This window comes from Anneissia japonica, unplaced genomic scaffold (genome assembly GCF_011630105.1).
Source record: "Anneissia japonica isolate Jap-2015-1 unplaced genomic scaffold, ASM1163010v1 scaffold673_len1821605_cov196, whole genome shotgun sequence".
Classification (NCBI taxonomy): Eukaryota; Metazoa; Echinodermata; class Crinoidea; order Comatulida; family Comatulidae; genus Anneissia; species Anneissia japonica.
The window spans coordinates 1,174,960-1,196,071 of NW_022717449.1; the positions used below are offsets into that span (position 1 = coordinate 1,174,960).

The 21,112-nt window shown below is 33.8% G+C and overlaps 1 protein-coding gene across 3 annotated transcripts in view; it reads left to right on the plus strand.

Annotated features, from left to right (window-relative positions):
- Positions 1-2,925: 2,925 nt before the first annotated feature.
- Positions 2,926-21,112, plus strand: part of LOC117110310 (homer protein homolog 2-like) — a 36,887-nt gene continuing 18,700 nt past the window's right edge. For all 3 annotated transcript variants that reach the window (XM_033252972.1, XM_033252970.1, XM_033252971.1), the window contains exons 1-4: positions 2,926-3,032; positions 11,124-11,280; positions 14,239-14,370; positions 16,114-16,215. In XM_033252972.1, coding sequence (XP_033108863.1) covers positions 3,028-3,032; positions 11,124-11,280; positions 14,239-14,370; positions 16,114-16,215 — 396 coding nt within the window. In that variant the 5' untranslated portion in view covers positions 2,926-3,027. The remainder of the gene's footprint in view (positions 3,033-11,123; positions 11,281-14,238; positions 14,371-16,113; positions 16,216-21,112) is intronic.

Below are 21,112 nucleotides of genomic sequence, written 5' to 3' on the forward strand. Positions count from 1 at the left end.
TATAATACATACTCCAAGTATTGAAATACACGCCATCGTGTTGGGATTCAATATATCGACATTAATTAAGTCATAATCAGGTCATTCCTGATGATGACATAATTAATGTCGAAATATTGAATCCCAACACGATGGCGTGTATTTTTGGAGTATGTATTATACTTTCTTATCTAGTTAATCTGCTAAAAAGGGCTAATTATTGTTTAGCTCCACTAATGGCTCCATACAGTAGGCCCTATTGATATGTAAATTAATTACTTACTTCCTGTCTCCGCTTGGTATTTTTGAGTTTTGTTTTTTTTTTCAATTTACTTGATCTTGAGAATGGTTCCATGATGGACCCGAAACGTCGATCTTTCTTGTCATTAAATTTTGTTTTGAAAATATAATATTAATGTTTAAAAAAAATGTATATATGTTAATAGTTTTAACAGGTCTAAAATAACAATAATAAATAATAATAACTTGCAAAAATATTAATATAATAATAATGACGAAAATAATAGTAGTAGTAATAATGATAATAATAATAATAATATTTAACAAAATATTTAATACCAATTAGTAACATTCAATCAAATTAAAAATAATAACAATAATTATCACAATAAGAACAATTATAACAAGAATACAGTGATAATTAATATAACAATAACTATAACTCTCACATATTATTAAGAATTCACGCAAATTCATGCAAACTTCTAGCAAGGACTGTTTCCGTATTCTTGACTCCGCCCCATCAATTCATCATCTCAAAATAAAGGAAGCATTACATATTCAATGGGAGCAGCCCTCACTCAACAAACAACTTTACCATGTTAATTTAACTTTGTCATTCTGATTTTACTTCATTCCGTTTACCATTAATTATACATTGTTATTCATGCTCTTGGTGTTTACAACATGATACGGTTGAATTACGTATAGATTGACGCATTACAAACTTCACTTCGTTTAAATAAGATTGCTTATATGGAATCTTTGTACACTGACAGTAGGATCTGTCGAAACATGTATTTAGCGTAAGGCCTAGCAATGGCTAGGCCTAATAAAGTTTTCAGGCATTGCGTGAAATTATCGTTCTCAAAAGTATCGTCATATTTTTGAATGTTATTATAACAATAATAATAATAAAAATTATAATTATAATAATAATAAGAGTAATCTTAATAGTAATGATCATATTAAATAATAGGCCTGGTATTTATGATAATCGAATTATATGTTAGCTGCTAACTAAAAGCGTGTGTTCAATATAGTTCAGTAGTGCAATTTTAGATAACTTAGCATTGGTTATGATATTATGTAAAACCCGTCATCAGCTCAGCCCGAAAAAAATTGTAACGGTTAGGAAATATGGCTTAAAAATATTAAAAATATTCAGTATTTATAAAGCGTTTTACGATCGAAGTTTCAAAATAAAAGATGCTAATTGAGTAAGAGCATCATAAGAGCATACTTTTTTCAAAGGTTTTCCATTCATAATCGTACCGTACTATTTGTATTAGCATTTATGAAATTTATGAATAAAGAAAGAATTGATTGATAGTACCATCCCGGAAAGCAGCCAATAATATAAGGAAGTCTACGTGGGACTGACATACGTTACGAAGATCGTGACAAAATGGCGAGTTTTTGAACGCCTCGCGATATCGAATTGACAAATTGATGATGAAACTTTTTCTATGAATTGAGGCTGATGTTTTCATATACCAGACATTATCAGTTTAGATATCTTAGGATGGCTTGCCTCTCTGCAAATATTACTTAAAGATGTATTGTCCAATGCTAAATACACAAAATTATAAAAATCACTTTTGAAATTTAACATGCTCATTTTGAAGTAACATAAAACTATCAACTTGAACATTGAAATACTTGTATTTAAACAAAGTTTACCAATAATTTTACAGCGACATTTGATAGAAACACTCAGTCACTGGAAGTATTTTATTTCTACTATCATTATCCAGTATAACCATCATGGTACACGTTTTTTAAATTCAATAATTTCTCAGATGCTCAAGTTAATTTGTTTGTTAGGCTACTGCAAAATGAGCAAGTTAATTTCAAATTAATTTTTATGATTTTTTGTATATATTTTAAAAGACAATGTATATTTTTAAACAAATAGAACGTTCGATAGACCTAATGTCACAATTGCTTACTTTGCACTAACAGGCCAAATTAACTCCAACAATTTAGAATCATCGCCATCCTTCACCCAAGTTTCGGATAGGCTATATTTTAAATTGTGTTTAGCCAAATACCAATGCAATTCTGAATTGCTTTCGAGGTTTGTATCAGATATTTATATTATATGTTTAGAATTGAAATGCTTGAAATAAAGTACAATGTATGATGAAGAGTAGGCCTAGGTGGTAGTGCAAACAAAGGAACTTTTCAACAAACCTTAAATTAAGTTTGGACGTGCTTTTTTTACACTCACATTCTCTTGGTCTCGAAAAATTGAGGGAATCCAAAATTATATTATTTTGACACTAGGCGAGTTGGGTGTCTTCCTCTCATTGATCATTCAAGGAGAGAAAACCTCTGAATATCAGAGGCGGATCCAGCCGAGGAGGGGGGGGGGGTGTGCCATGAGTACCCGTGCTACCCCCTCCCCGTGTAAGTCAAGACGAAAAATAAAAAAAGAAGAAAATTTTGATATAAAGAGAGGAAAGAGGAAAGGAAGTGCAAGCAATGCAGCAGTGGGCGAAAAGAGAGCTCGATTATTTATCACATTCACCAACATATTGTGCCACCCCCCTCCCACTCCACGTCATAAATTCTCTAGATCCCCCTGAATAGGCCTATGTTTAATAAATACGATACAGGCAAAATTCGGGTATCGAAAAGTCTAGTGATTGAAGTTTTTTGGCCAAAAGTCGCGTATAGAGGGCGCTAAATATAAAAATGATTACATCTGGAATTATTATTATAACACCGCTGTTGTTGTGTGCACTCAGACGATAACTTGGATGAACTTAAGAGAATTGGCTCTGTTGTTTGTTAAATTCGATAATGGGGTAAGTTGATTATAAGATACGGAACAGTTGTTTTTAGTTGCTGTAATTCACTCTCTGAATTTCTAAAAAAATCTGTAATTTTAAAGGCACACTTGAAATACCTTCAGACTTCTAGGCCTTCGGGCCAGGCAATCCTCCTACGCCGCTGCCACACCTCCGTGGTCCGAAACGTAGGCCTAATTGCGGTTGCTGACAGTAAGTTTATTGGCATCTTGTAAATTTATAGGCCTAAGCCCTAGGTCAGAAACAACATTTCATTAAATAGTCTTGCTGTAATAAAACTTGTATATTAGTTTCTGAAGATCTGCACAACCATTTATGCTAATCATATTGTTAACTAAAATAATGTTATTAATATTATTAATCTTAATTACACTTTCTCAAGTTTTATTACAATTTGATTTTTGATGAATGTTTGCTAAATAATGTTTGATTAAAGATGGTTTAGCCCAGTTTATGTAATTTATTAGGCTATTCTGACTTCAATTATGTGGTTTAGTCCTATCCAGAGGTCACCATACTGCCTTACTATCTATGTATTATTTTTAATTTAAAAAAATGATGTGCTCACTAAATATTAAATTATTAATTGATATTATTTGATTTGATTTATTGATTATTTTAATTGTTTATTATTGACACAAAATATTTCATTACATATAATACAGTATTAGCACAAAAATTCCACATTTCGTTCATCAAGTTTATGAGTTGAGAAAGTTTGATAAATGAAACGAAACAAAACTTCTAAATAATCCATAGCAGTTTACAGGTAATTAATTTAAACAAATGAATTATCAGTATCATGATGTATTTTTTTTACAGTAGTAAAATAAGACTTCTAGAATGTGAAAATGAAATAGAATAGAATTAAATGACATCCATCTTGGAAACAAACCATAAATCATTCATTAGTTAATTTTACATATTACTGTGTTATTTGTTGTGTATTATGATATACACAACAAATTCCATGCTAATGTTTAAGTGGTTTTAATGATGAGAAATCAAAAGGAAAAACATTTTGTTACCAGGTAATTATTTGCAAGATTTTCTGTCCTTTTTTGAATCGTTTCAAAACTTGTTCCTCTTTCAAAAATGGTCATTGAAAACTAAGCACTGTCCTAAATATCTAGTTGTATGATTTGTCCATAGATATGATGATGATGTCATCATAACCATTGGGCAAATCACAGTTATTTTTGCTAGTATTTGCTAGTCAATTACAGAAGCCCATATTTTTATTGCTTTGCTCTATTTACTTTTCTGCAATATAATGGGCAATTTATGAACTGTTTTAGTTAAGCTAAAAACCATGTTTGAGGAAATTTTGAAAAATAACTATAATCTGCTAGTGTACAGTACTTTAATATGTGCCTTTGATACTGAAAAATCATCCATATTGAGGATACTGTACTGTTAGTATAATGGATGTACACCTGCAGTAAAATATAAACATGGCGGATGCAGGGCTAGCAAAATGGGCGCTCATCCTTTCCCCCTTTTTCCATGGAGCCTAAAAATCTCAAAGTGTGAAATCATAAAATGATATTACAATTCTTAAAATGTCTTAAACTACAGAGCTCTGGTCCCTAATACAAGAAAATACTCCCAACTGTCTTCTTTCAAGTATAGGTCACAGATTAGAATTTTTGTGTCCTACTCTACAACATGTAAACATCCAGGATCTGCCCCTGCTCTCCGTTCCATTAATTGACATTGATGTTATCTTGAATAAACATGAATGTTGGTCACAGAGTCTGCCCCTACTTTCCATTCCTGTGACCAACATTCATACTTATCTTATTACAATTTTCAAAAGCATATTGATTATTATTTTTTAGAAATTTTTTTTTTTTTGGGTGGCAGTTTTTAAATAACTTCTAGTACACGTCAGTTGTCTTTATACTGTATTCTGAAAAATATGTATAGTGGTTAATTTTCATAATTAGGATTACTAATGGTTGTTAAACTGGAATGACTGCCTATTGTAGTCTCAAACCTTTAAGTTGCACTTATGATACCATATCTGCCTATTTATTTCCTATGGACAGTGTCATCCATTTTTGGAAATGCTGAGTACAGTACTTGAGAAATTCTCATCTCTGTGGTGTGCCATTTATTCTCTTAATGAATAATTTGGAAGGTCAATTTTAACGGATTATAGGGAATTGTTTGTCCCTTATAACAATAACTTATAACAGTAAATCCACTAAACATTGAACTTTACATAATCTTTTATCAATATTTCAAGTATGAATGATTTTGAATGAACTGTTATTAATCAAACAAGCCTTCCTGTAATTCCAGGGACATTGTAAAAAATAGTGATACTATATTCATGCATTCCCAAAATACAGTTGAGGAAAGGCTTGTATTTTCACAAGGAATATATGCATTAATGGCAATAAACAATAAATGTGGATTTTATTTAAAAGGCTATGTTTTTACAGTCCTATCAAGGATGAAGAAAACACAATACAACAAAAATTAACTTTTAGTGTACCTGTACCATATTTTTTCATCAACATGTTTAGGGTGTCAGTTATAAAAAAAAAAAAGAAAGAAAACAAATTTGTAGCCAATTGAAAAATGGAAACGTTTTATTTAACTTTCACAGGTTAAGAGGCTAAAGACATTTCTGGTGTATTCCTTGTAGGACTATATTCAGTATATCAGGAAATGTTGATGCCTCTTAAAGCATCACCCTTTTTAACACTCGACCCATCACTGCTCCAAGGGTATGCACTTGACTCCCCACTCTGACATATAGATATAGAGTACTCTAGGACCTGAGTGCCTCTTTATCCCCACTCGGACATTAATACTCCGAATGAACTTGAGTATGCACTTGCACTCCTACTCATCCATGATCTAGGCCTAACTTCTTATTTCCTTTTACTCAGATAAACTCAGTGCTCTAGTTCTTATGCATGTACTGTACTGTACTTCATAGTACATTCGTCCTAAATATTGTATTTTATTAGTAACATAATTTAAAGCATGAGGTATCAGTTCAAACGTAATTGTGTGAAGTCATAACAGTTAATAATCAAATACTATAATGAGAATTTTAAAAGACAGAAATCGTTAAAGGTTTATTATGGCACATCCATGTAAAATCCAATAGTGTTTCCTTAGCTGTTTCCTGTACTGACTGACAACCAGTCGGCTTCATATGAAATGTGGATGATATGTTGTTAACTTGGATTCTGAATTATTCATGGCATTTGTTTCATTCCGTTGTTTGCATCATCCGCACATGATGAAGTACCCATTTTATTACCTTCCCTCGCCAGAACGGAAATAACATACTGACAGAACGCTTCATTGCTTGTATACTATATAAATCCAGCTTAGTATGTAATGATAACCTAAGACTTATTTGAATTTTATCTTCTTTATTGTACAAATTGTTTCTTCCTCTTTAAAATTGAATGCTTGCTATATTGAATTTTATTGCCGTGAACTGTCTTCATGTATTAAGTGCTTTCGTTTCTTAACCAGCTTCAAATAAAAACAGAAATCTCATTTATTGGATATCTAATCTCACAATTTATACTGCCCCTTTGTAATTATTGTTCCTCATGTATCCTGCAGTATGTATACTTTCATAATCATCTGGCTATGTGGATGTAAAATATTATCAGGGGCAGATTTAGGGAGTGGGGCCCAAAATGCCTCAGAGGTTATGTTTGGTCATCTAGAAAACAAAAGGTTTGTGGACCTCCCTACAGTAGTGTTGTGTCGATCGGCCCACTTTCGCCCCCACCCCCCTTTCAGACATCCCTGGATCCGCCCCTGAAAATCTGAAAATGCCAATGTGCAAGCTACAAATATTATATTTATACACATTAAAATAACTGTCTCCCTTTCCCCCCTTCCATCCACTAGATAAATCATAATTCTGAAGTATTCTTATAATTGTATTGTACAATGTAGTAATGAGGCTTGAATATAGTATGTGTTTTGTATTTTGCCAACACTTGGTATACCTTTCTGTTTTTATTTTGTATCCTTAGGGCTAAGTATTAAAGGTGACTGACCAAAAGTATGCATTTAGAAGAGATTTTGAATTATGAGGCACTGTTTCTATTGTATGCAAGTGATTTTATTACTATTATTACAGTTTGACCTCAAGGAAAAAATGTCTCTTGAGTATCATCACCAGGCCCATATACATCAATCTCCAGTTGACTCCCATTGTGTGTGTATGTGGGTCAACTGATGTGGACCGATAGTAAATTTGCAATACAGAAGATCTGCAAATTCCATCACATGTGTAAAGTATAGGTCTCCCTCTGATTAAAGACCTCTCCAATTAAAGACTACCTCCAATTAATGACCACTTTTCTGTGGTTGGAAATGAACAAATGTCTTATGCTACAGTAATTCCCTAGGAATTAATGTCTTATCTATTGTTCTTTCATTTGTCTGTTCTTGGTATTGGTTTTGTATTCAAGTAATTTGTGATTTTAATTTCCCGAATAAAATGAAATTGAAATTTAAAATTAGAGACCAAAGCTGCTAAAGACCATAGAAACACTAGTCCCAACATTGGTCTTAATTAGAGGAGAAATCTGTATTTATTTTCACTTCCCAATGCACTCTTTTAAACTTTTAAACTTCCAGTTGTCCAACTCTGCTTCCTACCTTTTCTTTTCCACTTTCAACTTCCTACAGTATCCTTGAAATCTATCTACTTTTCTACCTTCAACTCCACCCCAAGATAATAAATTAGAGACCAAAGCTGCTAAAGACCATAGAAACACTAGTCCCAACATTGGTCTTAATTAGAGGAGAAATCTGTATTTATTTTCACTTCCCAATGCACTCTTTTAAACTTTTAAACTTCCAGTTGTCCAACTCTGCTTCCTACCTTTTCTTTTCCACTTTCAACTTCCTACAGTATCCTTGAAATCTATCTACTTTTCTACCTTCAACTCCACCCCAAGATAATACTTTAAATTTTTGTTAACTTTTGGATGCAATCGGATTGTTTATCTGATTAGATTTTGTTGATGTATATTTACTGCTTAATTAAATGAACCACTTCACTATTACCTGATGGAGCCCCATCGATTTTTGTGAAAGGCCATGAAGTAAAATATTATTGTAATACTAATAGTCATAAATGCTCTACCAACTTATCTCTTGTATTTGTGACTAATACAGTATGGCTACTCGCAACTGTTGTCATTAACTGCCAGTTTCTATATTTAATTCCTTATGTGAAGCACATTTATTATCTAGAGCTCTAGGCAGTTTGTAAAGTACAGTACAGTAGACTATGCACCAATAGCAGTGTCTTAATATAGCTGTCCCCACTACTTCTCTAGACTATTTGTAATGGTTGTCAGGGTCCCAACTGTGCAAAATGTCTTTATAATTGTTGCTCCTTACTCTGTTTCATCAGATAACAACATCAAGGACATTATCTCTTCAATATACTACCAGTGTTCGAAATAAGGCTTGTCCGCTTGTCCCAGCCAACCAAAATGTTCCACGAACAACCAGAACTATAGGGCAACTTGTCCGTGGGACAACCAAAAAATTTTGGACCCAAACCTCACCTCACCTCAAGTAATCGTTTTTTGCCTCCCGAACTTTACTGCGTTGTCACAGGCGCTGCCATTTTGGATTCGCTGAATCACATGTTTTCTTGCATTTTGGTCTGAGACTTGAACTGAGGCGCCCTCTCGCGTGTTACTTACACTGTGGCGGGCCCATAGAGATACAATAAGAATACTAGAGCGCTAACTGCAATGTATTCGGTGTTCGAAATACCAGAACTGTGTGTGTGTGTACCATCCAAGATGGCTGCCATAAATTTAGCCAATCAAATATGTATACTAAGCCTGAAGGTGGCGCTTTACTACGACGGCCATCTTGGATGGTACACATACATAACTCTGTATTGCTGCGCCATCTTGTCAGCACTCTAGTTGTTTAATAGCTCTATGGGCGGGCCGCACAACAAGGCACTGACTCACTTATCAAGGCGAATGGAGGCGCGCGTGGGAAGGCGTTCAAACTTTTCATCGAACTTTTCGTCATGTCGAACGATCTTAGGAAATGGCTAGGTTTGAAGGAACCATGCTGCTATGTTACAAAGCAGGTTAGCATGTTACAGAGGGTGACTAAGAGCCAAAGGTTGCATAATGGAAAGGAGAGAAATTAAAATTACCAAATACTAAGGTACTAAAAGCAGTGTAAATTACCCAAACCCATGCTCTGACAGTGCTACAAGAGCAGGAGGGAAAACAGTACAAGGTAAAAATGAAGCAAGCAACGAGATAATATACGGACAAGTAAAAACATTTGCGGACAACCAAAGTTTCCATCTAGGTTGTCCGCCGGACAACTTTAAGTTTTTCCTTATTTCGAACACTGTACTACCGTTGGTTACAGTTTCTGTCATTTTCTGTGACCTATAGTATACTACCAATTCACTATGCTTTGTGCTTATTCATAGGCTATACATTTACTATCTGACTCCTTCCATTAACAGTGACAGAAAAATCCATTAAGTAACAGCCAAGTGTCATTAACATCTTTGAACAAAGAAGCTAACAAGGGTCAGAGGTGAAGTGAAGGGGATTAATGTGAATGAAGCCAACCTGACCTGGAGGGAGGTATTGGGACACAAAGATATCTGGCTATAGTATTATTTAAGTTGTTCTTAGAATAGAGGATGTAGCTCAGTGTACTTAAAGGATAGCTGACACAGGATTAGAGATTTCCAAACAAATGCAGTAAAACCAATAATAAAGAAATAAATGAATAACTAATTGATAATATACATTAGTCATGTAACATAATACCGTACAGTACTATCACAAGAAGACTGGTAAACCTGAAAATACCAAGAGACTTGGGAGTTTGCAGTGTGATTTTGGAGGTTTATGGTGTATTTTCATTTTTTTGCACAAAGTGTCATGAATTCCTACTTGACATATTTCCGAGCAGTATAGAAATGACTAGGAATCCCTCTTTGACATATAAAATATAAACACAGCTCACAACTCAAAACAAACTTTTATTCTGTATGAACTCCAACAAGAATCCGGTCTCAAAACAACACAATAACATTCACTTAAACATGTGCTTCAAAAAGAGCTCCCGAAAGACGAAGCTCTCACCTTATATACATAAGCCCTAGAACTGCAGAGCATTAAAGAGCGTTCTATATTGCCTAAGTTCCTCATTGGTCACATTACATCATAATTAACCAATAGGCAATTGCTTTTAGTACTTCCACATTGTCTCTTATGTTCCTATAATTACCAGTGTGGAATTACACTGTTTGTTTGGTCAAATAAATACAATCCTAGAATGTTCTATGTAATAAATATGTTACAGTAAGGAAAGGAATGATAATTTATTACAATAGAAATCAACATTTTAACCAAAAATAAGTTGTTATGAACATAAAATGATATTTAATATTTTTTCTATCAAGATACCAAGTAAGTCTAATACTACATGATCCAAATACAATAAAGTGGTTTGGTTGGGCTCTACAGTGTGCTTTTCGAGGTTTGTGGAGTTTAACAATACCTGCAAGTTATACAACTCTGTTGAAATACTATGAGATCTTTTGCACAGTGATATACAGTAATGCCCACTGTACCATGGATGTCCTGATTGAAATGGTGTAAAAATAATCACTGTACAAGCTTGAAAAATTTTACTTCCACAGATCATGATCATTAGATTTTTTATTTATCATTCTGTATATATGAAATATAAAACCATTTCCCCAAAGTATAAAATATGTTACACATTTTTTCAGAAGGAACTATTTTATTACATATGTTTTAAAGATCATGAAACATATTTCCAATTTTAATTTTGTTTCACTAAGTCATTCAATTGCTTTGAGCATTAAGTGACTTTTGAGGTCATGGGTACATGTCTTGCTTATAGATCACTTAATAACAAGCTTATTATACTGAACATCCATTAGGTGGATTCAAAAACTTGTCAGGTTGAGTCAATATCATTTTCATGTCTAAATTGCTATCGAATAATGACCTCTGATGATTTTCTTATAATTTTTCTCATTAACTTTTCATTTGATATTTACAGGGAACAACCAATCTTCACAACGAGAGCTCATGTGTTCCGTATCGACCCGGTTTCCAAAAAGAACTGGTTGCCCTCCAGTAAACAGGCCGTCAACATTTCATATTTCTATGACAACACAAAAAACATATATCGTATAATTAGCGTGGATGGCAGTAAGGTACTGTAATTTAGATGTAGTGCTTTAAGCTACGGTTGATTCTGATGTGTTCATGGACAGTTGATGATAGCATAACTGGCTTTAGGTTATTAACAGATGAATAATTATTAATCAGGAATGCATGCAGTACAGTATTTCTATAAAAGTGGTTGATTGAATTTTCAATGAACTGAAAATAAATGCAGTAGATTCCCTATTAAGAGATACTTTTAGGTCCAAAAAAAGTATCCTCATATGTCCACTGAATAGGGGTTAACCATATATGCATTATAGCATACTTTCATTAATCAGTGTTTTACCAGGTTCAATTATGTATTATCATGGTAATTTGCTTGCTTGTTAACTATCATTTGAGGCATGTCATGGCGAAATGGTTAAGTTGTCGCACAGGCCAGCATTCAGTAAATGAGCTATAAGATATGGGAGCCCAAAAAATTGCCTAAAAATCCAAATTTTTTTTCACTATAGATCAACAGTTTAATGTCTTTTAATCATGTCCCAAAGTATTAGTTCTGAAAGTGGTCAACAAATCATCTATTTAATGTTACTAAGATAGTTAATTCTATTAAACAATGTATGCACAAATAGTTTTGGAAGGCAATTACTCAATAATCATGTTATTCTTGACTCTAAGAGTGTTGTACTTTAATTTTCCAATAACTTTGGCGTGAAATGTCCAATTTCAATGAATGACCCCTCACTTTAAAGATCACATACTCAGGTATCTGAAATGACTTGAATATCAATTTTTGCTACAACTTAGCCATTTTGCCACAACATACCTCATTTATTCTATGTTTTAGCAGATCTTAAGGGTGGTGCATCAGCCACAGGAGCAAAAAAAATTTGTTGGGGAAAATGTATTTTTGTACATATCAATTATTAAAAAGCCTTATGAAATTCTAGACTATTGTATTGTTTAATTTTGCTATTATTTATATAGTATTTTTAAAATACAGTAGTTATTTAAAAAAAAAATATTAAAAAATAAAATAATCTTCTATAAAAGATGTTTTAATCAAATGAAAATAGATTAATAGACATTCCCAAAAGGAAGTGATATTGTATTTAGTGTAATTACATTTAATTCATTGATGTGTACTATTCAGAGAGCATGCCCAGAAGCAAAAGTCATGTAAAAAAAAAAGTTTGTATCATGAGAGCTATTTTGAATTTTTACATATGAAATTAATCAGGTTCCCCAGGTCATCATCTCAGAAAAATGTGTATAAATTTCCCATTTTGAGGTTAACTTACAGGAATATATAGGGGATAAGTTTACTTGGCCCTTTGTACCATACTGTATGTCAACTATGTTGTTTACTTAATACATGCCTTAGGTTTGACATTGTTAAGTGAATTTTTCCAAAAACCATGCACAAATGTATAAATTTCAAACAGCTGTCAAAGAACAACATACATAGCATCAACCTAAATGTTGAATTGCTACAGTACTGTAACTCATACCTACCAAGTCTCATGCATTTTGCATGAAACTCACTCATTCGTTTTCGTGTACATTTTTGATGCAGTAACCCTGAGAATATGTCATTTTATAAAGCTTGTTGAATGATCAAAGAACACCTACATACTGCCAGCTGCCACCTGCAGCTCATGACGATGTTAGTGTGATAGGTTCATGTTCACAACCTGAAATAAAAGTAGGCCTATTCTCAAGAAAATTAATGTACTGTAGACTGTGGATAGAATTTCAGTTGTAAAAATGCTACCCTACAGTAAGTACTGTAGTGGCAAGGAATTGTGGGGGGTGGTTTTCAAAAGTCTCATGCCTGCACATTTGTCTAATCTGGAATCTCTGGTAACTCTGTAGATTTACAAATGACGTCAATGAAAAAGATGACTGGAGGAACCTGTATGATTTTATATGGACTAAAATGACCTTGTTATGATTTTCTGTCTAAAAATTGCACCTTTTACAACCTTCAGTATAAGGCAAGAGCAATAATATTGCAAGCAAATTTATCTTGCAAAGGTCCCTCTCTTATTAATAGGGAGCTTTCCATTACACAACGATAGTAGAACGTACTGTAGGACGTAGAATGTAATGACGTCACTAAAAGTCACCTGTACATGCGAGAATGTTAAGTTTTCCTTGTCGCATGGATTCTAGGATGCAATTTGGCCAAATCTACGTATGCAGAAAATGCACGACGCATGGTAGGACGGTCATGCATAAGTGAATCCGTTCTAGCATCGCGTTGTCATGCAAATTGAGAGCTGCCTAATAATGCTGTCGTCATACAAACAGTGCTCATTTTTCTAATTTTTCTAATATTTATTTATTTAAGAAAAGACTTAAATGGGCCTGTAATGAAAAGGCTTAGCATCATATATTACAGGTAGTTAATTTTTTTTATAGTAATGTACAGTACGCCATTTCAATTTTAAGTTTTATGTGTTTGGTACATTATACTTTCAGTATGTAAACTATACAACAATTAAATTTTTATTGATCATGCAGTTTATGTGGCCTTCTGTCTGAAGTGAAATTTAACAATATTCACAAAAGCACTTGTAATCATGCTCTATTTACTTGAAGCGACTTCAAAGCCAGGAAGTATGCAAGATTCCTGGAAGTGATAAGCAATACTCAGAGCTCAATGTCCCGCAAAAGTAATTTAAGATAAGAATACATCGAATTATATCAAATTATGAAAACATAGTGCCTCCAAAATGTTAAATCATCATAGCAAATGCTGTTTTTATCACTCTTATGTTATTGTTGTTATGAAAAAGGTCACAGTGCCAGATTTTCTTCGGAGCTCAGAAGTGCATACACATAGCTCTAGAAGCGAACATTATGTGGAATTCTACTCCTGAGGTTTCTTCAAATAAATCATATTTTAAAAGTACAATAGCTTAAGATCGTCTTTACAAGCATTAGAGAAACTAGCTACGGGTATCTTAAGTAATATTGTTAATGTGTTTGTTTTCCAGGCTATAATTAACAGTACTATAAACCCTTCAATGTCATTTACCAAAACATCTCAGAAATTTGGTCAATGGTCAGATAGTAAAGCAAGCACAGTTTATGGATTAGGATTTTCAACTGAGGCAGAATTAAACAAGGTAAGACATTTGAAGGATAGAAATAGAGTTTAAAGCTCTCTCTATATCAAATTTTATTTGACAAAAAAAATGTTGTATGCCCATATATAGTCATGATGTGCCTATATTTGGTCATGGTGTGATATCATCGTGACCATATTTAGGCACATCACATGTTTATGTCAAATAAAATTTGGACGGGACTTAAGACATTTATTGTGATGGGGATGAGATGAATGTAATGTTTTTGATGGTGATGGCTTAATGAGTATGGTAATGATAGCGGATGCAATGTTATTGGTTATAATTGTAAATGAAGAGAGGTTGGTGGTTGGTGGACCTATCAAGATTTTGAGAGTTAATCTTGAGGTCAAAGGTTCAACCACATGCTGTGCATTTCATTTGTGCCCTTAGTTGGATTCCAAAAGACACAAGCTATTTAACCAGCATCAGACCATTCAAAACAAACCCCAAAGCCTTACCACTACACAACACACTTTCAGAGGTTTGTTTTGCTAAGATCTGGCTTTTTGATATTATTGCTAAGGTCCCACAAACGATAGGGTAAACATACGTAAACCTGTACGTTCATAGGTCATGCACATATACCTGCTTTTAACAATAACACATTATTCAGGGCGGATCCAGGATTTGAAGCAGGGGGTTCAAAATGTTCTCCCCCGCCCACAAAAAACAAAAAAAACAAAGAAATATCCGGGGTCTCCCCTGAAAACCTTGATTCCTAATTCCTAAATGGCTGGGAACAGTGGTGGATCCAGAATTCGAATAGAAGGGGCCCAGTGTAGACTTTCATAGATGGAGGCTAGACCACCTCAGCCCTACCAGGGCTTGGGGTGAGGCAAGGAAATTTATGATTTGCACCTCAGGATGGCCGGAAAAGGCATTCTCAGACTTAAATTTGAATACAATTTTCATTTTTTCCCCACTTTTTTATGTTTCGTCATAGAAGGGAGTTCATCCAAACCTACTGACCCCCCCCCCCCCCTTGGATCCGCCACTGTTCTTATCGGTCAGATGCTGAGCTGTTGACACTCCAGAAAGGTTCATTAGTCATCATAAGATTGTTGCTTCAGTCACAGCAAACATACTTTAAATTTGATCAACTTTCTGCCTGACACGCATCATGATATGCTATGTAATGACAAAGTATGTTGTCTACAAATCAAAGTCTGTCAATGTATTGTATTGATTTATTGAATTTTGTTGTGTATTTCTACTGACATACTCAAAGTGCAACATTAATTGGGAATTCTTGAGTCACAAAATTTATTTATATATTCATCAAATTAAAGCATTAACAAATAACTTTAAAAATACAATACAAATAAACTTATTACATTTTAAAATACAAAAAAGATACCATTAAACTAAATAACACCTAATCAATATAGTAAAATTGTATAGTATTGGTTACCATGGAAATGGAAACCAATAATCGATAATACCATATTAGTATACCTATCACCATGACAATAGGTAATAAAACCAAAACTACCAGTAAAAGAATTTATGTTGGCAGGAAGACGACTAGATCTTGAGGATTAAAGCTTTCATTTCCTCATTCTTGTTCACACTACTATACAGCATCTTGTTAACTATATAATTTATATATAACTAGAATGTTTACAATGATAAAACCTCCAGATATTGATGTTAGTTCAGTCTTATTGAGTGCTTTGAGGAAGAAAAAGAATGAAAAGAATACAAAGATACGTGTAAGTTGACATTAATTTTTGATTCTAGTTTGTAGAGAAATTCAACGAGGTGAAGGAAGCAACAAAGGGTGGCCCATCAGAAAAGGGGAGTGGTGACCTACCAAATATTGTCAATTCACATGTTCATCACGTAAGTTTGTGTTTCAACATCAGTTGATTTGTAACTTAATTTAGCTTCATGGTCTTCGTCGTCTTTTTTTTCTTCTTCCTTCTGCTTTGTTGCCATCTTCTTATCAAATACTAGGTATTTTTCATAATCTATATCTAATTACATGTACTGTATATTCTTGCATCCAATACGAGGCTTATAATAGCAAAAAACAGGGTACGATACGATAAAAAAAACAAAACTATAGAGTACAATGCGAGTTTCGTCACAAACCAGGTCAGGGGCCCGGCCCCCCTTTTGGGAGGTAAAAAATGGAAAAAAAAAGAAGAAAAAAAGAAAGAAAAAGAAAAAAATGATAGCCCACAATGCCTCAAATGTTATTTACGGGCGTCTAGAACACAAAAATTTCGCGGGGGCATGCCCCCGGAACCCCTAGGACATTGTTGTCTCGATCGGCCCAAATTTCGGCCCCCCTTTTGGACATCTCTGGATCCACCCCTGCAGGTGGCGCACTTTGTTGTCGACCAGATGTTGGTAATGCGGTCGTTACGCCTGAATGACTTCATAATCTTATTGGTTTGGAATAGGCTTTCTGGAATAGCCATTTTACAATCAAAATGTACTAAAAACTCAAAAGCTTGCATTATATTAGTTATCAAACGCATTTAATCGTCGGTTCAAATTTACAAAGAAAAATTAAGATACAACATCATTATAATTATGTTAGATTTGGGATCAGTGGTTTGTCAGTTGGATCCGGTTGACTGCATGCTGGGTTGCAACGGAATAGTATTACATGGTATCGTGATGTACCAACGTAATACTCTATACATATACACATACATACAAATTTTTGATTTTAAAAGTTAATTTTTTGTGCGGATCGTCCATAAAACAGTAATTTACTGCTGAAATGAAGCTACCAACCGTTGATATGAATGAACGCAATTTTAAATGCAGGGATAAGATTTTGATGAACGTTTAAAAGCCCATAAAATGGTATTATTTGGAAGATGGGCCCTACATTTAATATCAAGACCATAAAAGGGCAGTATGTTCAAAAAGTAGGTATTCCGACAGAGAAATAGGCGGTTGTCTTATACTGTATGCCCGACATACAAAAATTGTCCAAGAATGTTTTCAAACTCAGGGTCATCTTATACAAGAATCGCGTTACATGCGAGAATATATGGTAGATAACTAAGCCCTTGCTAACTTCTTATTGATCTTTCCACTGTCCAAGCACATATTTAACATTAAACACATTATAGAGGTGATCTATTTCCATTCAGTTATGTCACACTAACCAACTATAGGTCTGTGCTAATTTCAAATGGAAAATGTTAGTAAGCAGGTTAAGTCGTTAATTGACTGATATCTTCGTACACATACTGCACACAAGGGATGAAGCATCTCTTCAAAATGGCATTAACCTATAAGCATTTATTTTCTATTCTCAAACACTGCTATTATGGTGTTGCACCAGCTGTTGAGACAAGCTGTCCAAGCGCCTAATGATCTGGGGCTTTAGATGCTGGCTTAGCATGTAAAACTTGGACCTAAACCCTTAAAACAAACTATGCATTATGTTAAAACAAGTCATCCCCCTGAGACATACATAGATGTCATGGTTGAGTGAGCACCCAATTACCGTGCTTAATGGAACGTCCGATTATCAAGCACATCTATTTCCTATGTTTCTTCAAATGAGAGAGTGAAAATTGTAAGCTCATTTGCTTTAATTAACAGTAACATTATATACAGGCGGAGTACGTATCAATCAGATTAAAGCACCAAGTTTAAATCATGTTCTAAAAATAAAAATAATTCTTTCCGGTATACTGTACCTGAGGATGATGCAGGGGTTGATGTCAGGATTATAATTGGTAGTGTTCAAATTATTGACCAGTGTATACTTTCTTTCTATCAATAGAATGATAGGAAATTAAAGTTCAGTTATCCTTGTTATCATTATCGTCATCATCGTCATTAATATTGTCATCACTGTCTTTACATTAAGGTGAGATTGGGGTATGTACATGTGGGTAATAGGACATTAGTGTTATCATCATCATAATTATAATCATCACAGACATAATATTGTCATCACTGTCTTTACATTAAGGTGAGATTGGGGTATGTACATGTGGGTAATAGGACATTAGTGTTATCATCATCATAATTATAATCATCACAGACATTGAAATCAGCATCATCATCCTTATCATCATCATATTCATCACCACCATCATCATATTCATCACAGTCATCACAAATCCTAATAAACATCATCATCACCATCCTCACCATCATCATTCTCATCATCACAAATCCTATAATAAACATCATTGTCATTGTCATCATCATCATCATCCTCAACATAATCTTCATCATATCATATCATCATCATCATCAGGGTGTATTTAGAGGGTTAATGAACAACTCAGTCATCACTTATTATTATTATTATTATTATTATTTTGTTTGTGAATATTTACACGTCTTTCAATGAATGTGTTTGAAGGTACTGTAGTGGAGGTGGTGCATAAGAATTTTCATAACAAGAAAGATAATGAACAGTTTTGTCTTTTGCATGAAAGAAACTATTTATTTTTGGAAAAATAGTGCAATCATTTTGATCTATATAATCTTAACAACACAATACCAAATGTATTCCGGGATTATTAAAAAAACACTTCCATGAATGATTTTTTAGATTAATAGGTTATTCAAAGTCAGTGTACAGCTATTGATCATGGCACCAAATTAACTGATTGCAGCGGAGGAATGAATTTGAATTCGTTTCTTTAATTGGAATATGTTTTTGCATTTAATCAAGTCTTCATGAATACAGGTTACTACTTCTGTACAGTGAGCTGTGAAAGTCAATCCTCATATTGATGTTATCTCTTCAAAGTGCTTTACACACTTCAGTATAAAGGACTATATTATCATTATTAAGTTATTGTATTCCAAAATATAAATTATGTTCCTGATCAATGATAGAAAGTGGAAATTTAACTACAGTTTGTATAATCTGAATATAAATTCTACTAATCGCCACAGTGTAAGTTCACCTATCTTCCTCTGAAACCGCTGGAAGCAATGTGCTCATATCTCATACACTGAGGTTTCTATATGTCACGACCACATTCGGCTAATTTTCAAGGCTGGATATTGGATAACAACTCAAAAAACAGCAAAAAATCACCGAAAATCTGTAACTTTTTAGCCGTTTTTCGAGAGTCGCTTACGTCACATAACTAAATCCCCTCTGTTAATCTGTTCTGTGCAGTTGAGAACACAGTCCTCAGATTTAAAAAATATTGCGTCAGGCTGTAAAAGAAACAGTCTGTTTTGCAGCTTCATTACGTCGCCGCGCATGCCTCACGTCAACAAAATATATGAGCAGCATGTTCCTGTATCTGCTTCTAATGATACGAACATGGAGGAGTATCCATTGTATACTGAATATATTAGGCCAAATAAAAAAATAATTATTGTGTTGTCCACGCCCGACCCACCCAAAAAATATTTGAAATTGAGAGTCGGCATTTTAGTTTTTGTTTTTTTTTAACTATAAATTCTGGATGCGCCCTTCATCAAACTGGAAAATAATTCCTCAAAAGGACTATCCAGCATAGACACTCATACAAAGACATCCTTTAGAAAAATTGTAACATGCTAACCATAACATCAATAATGATTGCCTCCTCGACCCCCCATTACATTCAACAATATACATCGCCACCTTTCCCTACTCAATCAACACCGTGGGGAGCACGGGTATTTGCTAGTACTAATTTAAACTATGTATTTATTAGTATTTTTATTTAGAAACATCTACATCATAAAATTGTTTAAATTTTAAGTCCCAAAAACAGATTACCGTACTCCGCATGCGTAACTGGTGTCACCTACAAGAATTGGGATATGACTGGTGTAACAATAACCACTGTCCACAAACAATGGCATAGCCTCCATCTTTCCACTGGAAGAACACCTCCTCACCAATATACCACATACTTCCAGTCTGTATGTAGTAGGCTATCAAATTCCATTAAAAGATTTATTAAACAGTAGATTAACGAGATTACGATAGTACAATGTATATGATAAAATGTATACACACATAGTCATAGTACATTAACAGATGACTTTGTTTATTCCTCAGTGGCTATTAAAGAAACTTTCACATATCACAGTTCTCAAATAGTACATCTCAACCATTATGGAGCACTTTATTGAACTGTACTATATCTGCTGCATTATGACTATGGTATATTTTATGATACAAAATGTACAATATTCTGTCAGTAGCTATTAGTTATATAGGTGTGGAACTTTTGGAATAGAAGCAAAAAACCTAAAATATACTAAGCATCATAGTACATTAACAGAATGCTTTGTTTATTCCTCAGTGGCTATTTTAAGGAGCTTTCACATTGATTCATATCACAGTTCTCAAATAGTACATCTCAACAATCATGGAGAACTTCATAGAATTGTATTATATTTGCTGCATTATGACTGTGTTATATTTTATTAAAAATTTATAATACATATTCTGTCGGTAGACACCAGGTATATAGGTTTGAAACTTTTTAGAATAGAAGTAAAACCTAAAATAGGAGTAAAGTTTTAAATAATAGCGAGTATTATTAATAAAAGAGTATACTAGGATTGCAAGATGTCCGACTAGCCTGATTTTGTATTGTACACACTGAAACGTGTACCACGAGGTAAAGGGCTCCTTATTAGAATTTGAATAGAGTTCGAAATTTGCCTTTTGAAGTACGCCCTCTAGTTCGTGGTAGTACTTTTTGAAATAGGATTACGTTCCAACGAAACCCAGGGAGTCGAACCCCTTGTAGTTCTATATTCGTTGATAATAGTGTAGGCTAAACAGGAAAGGAGC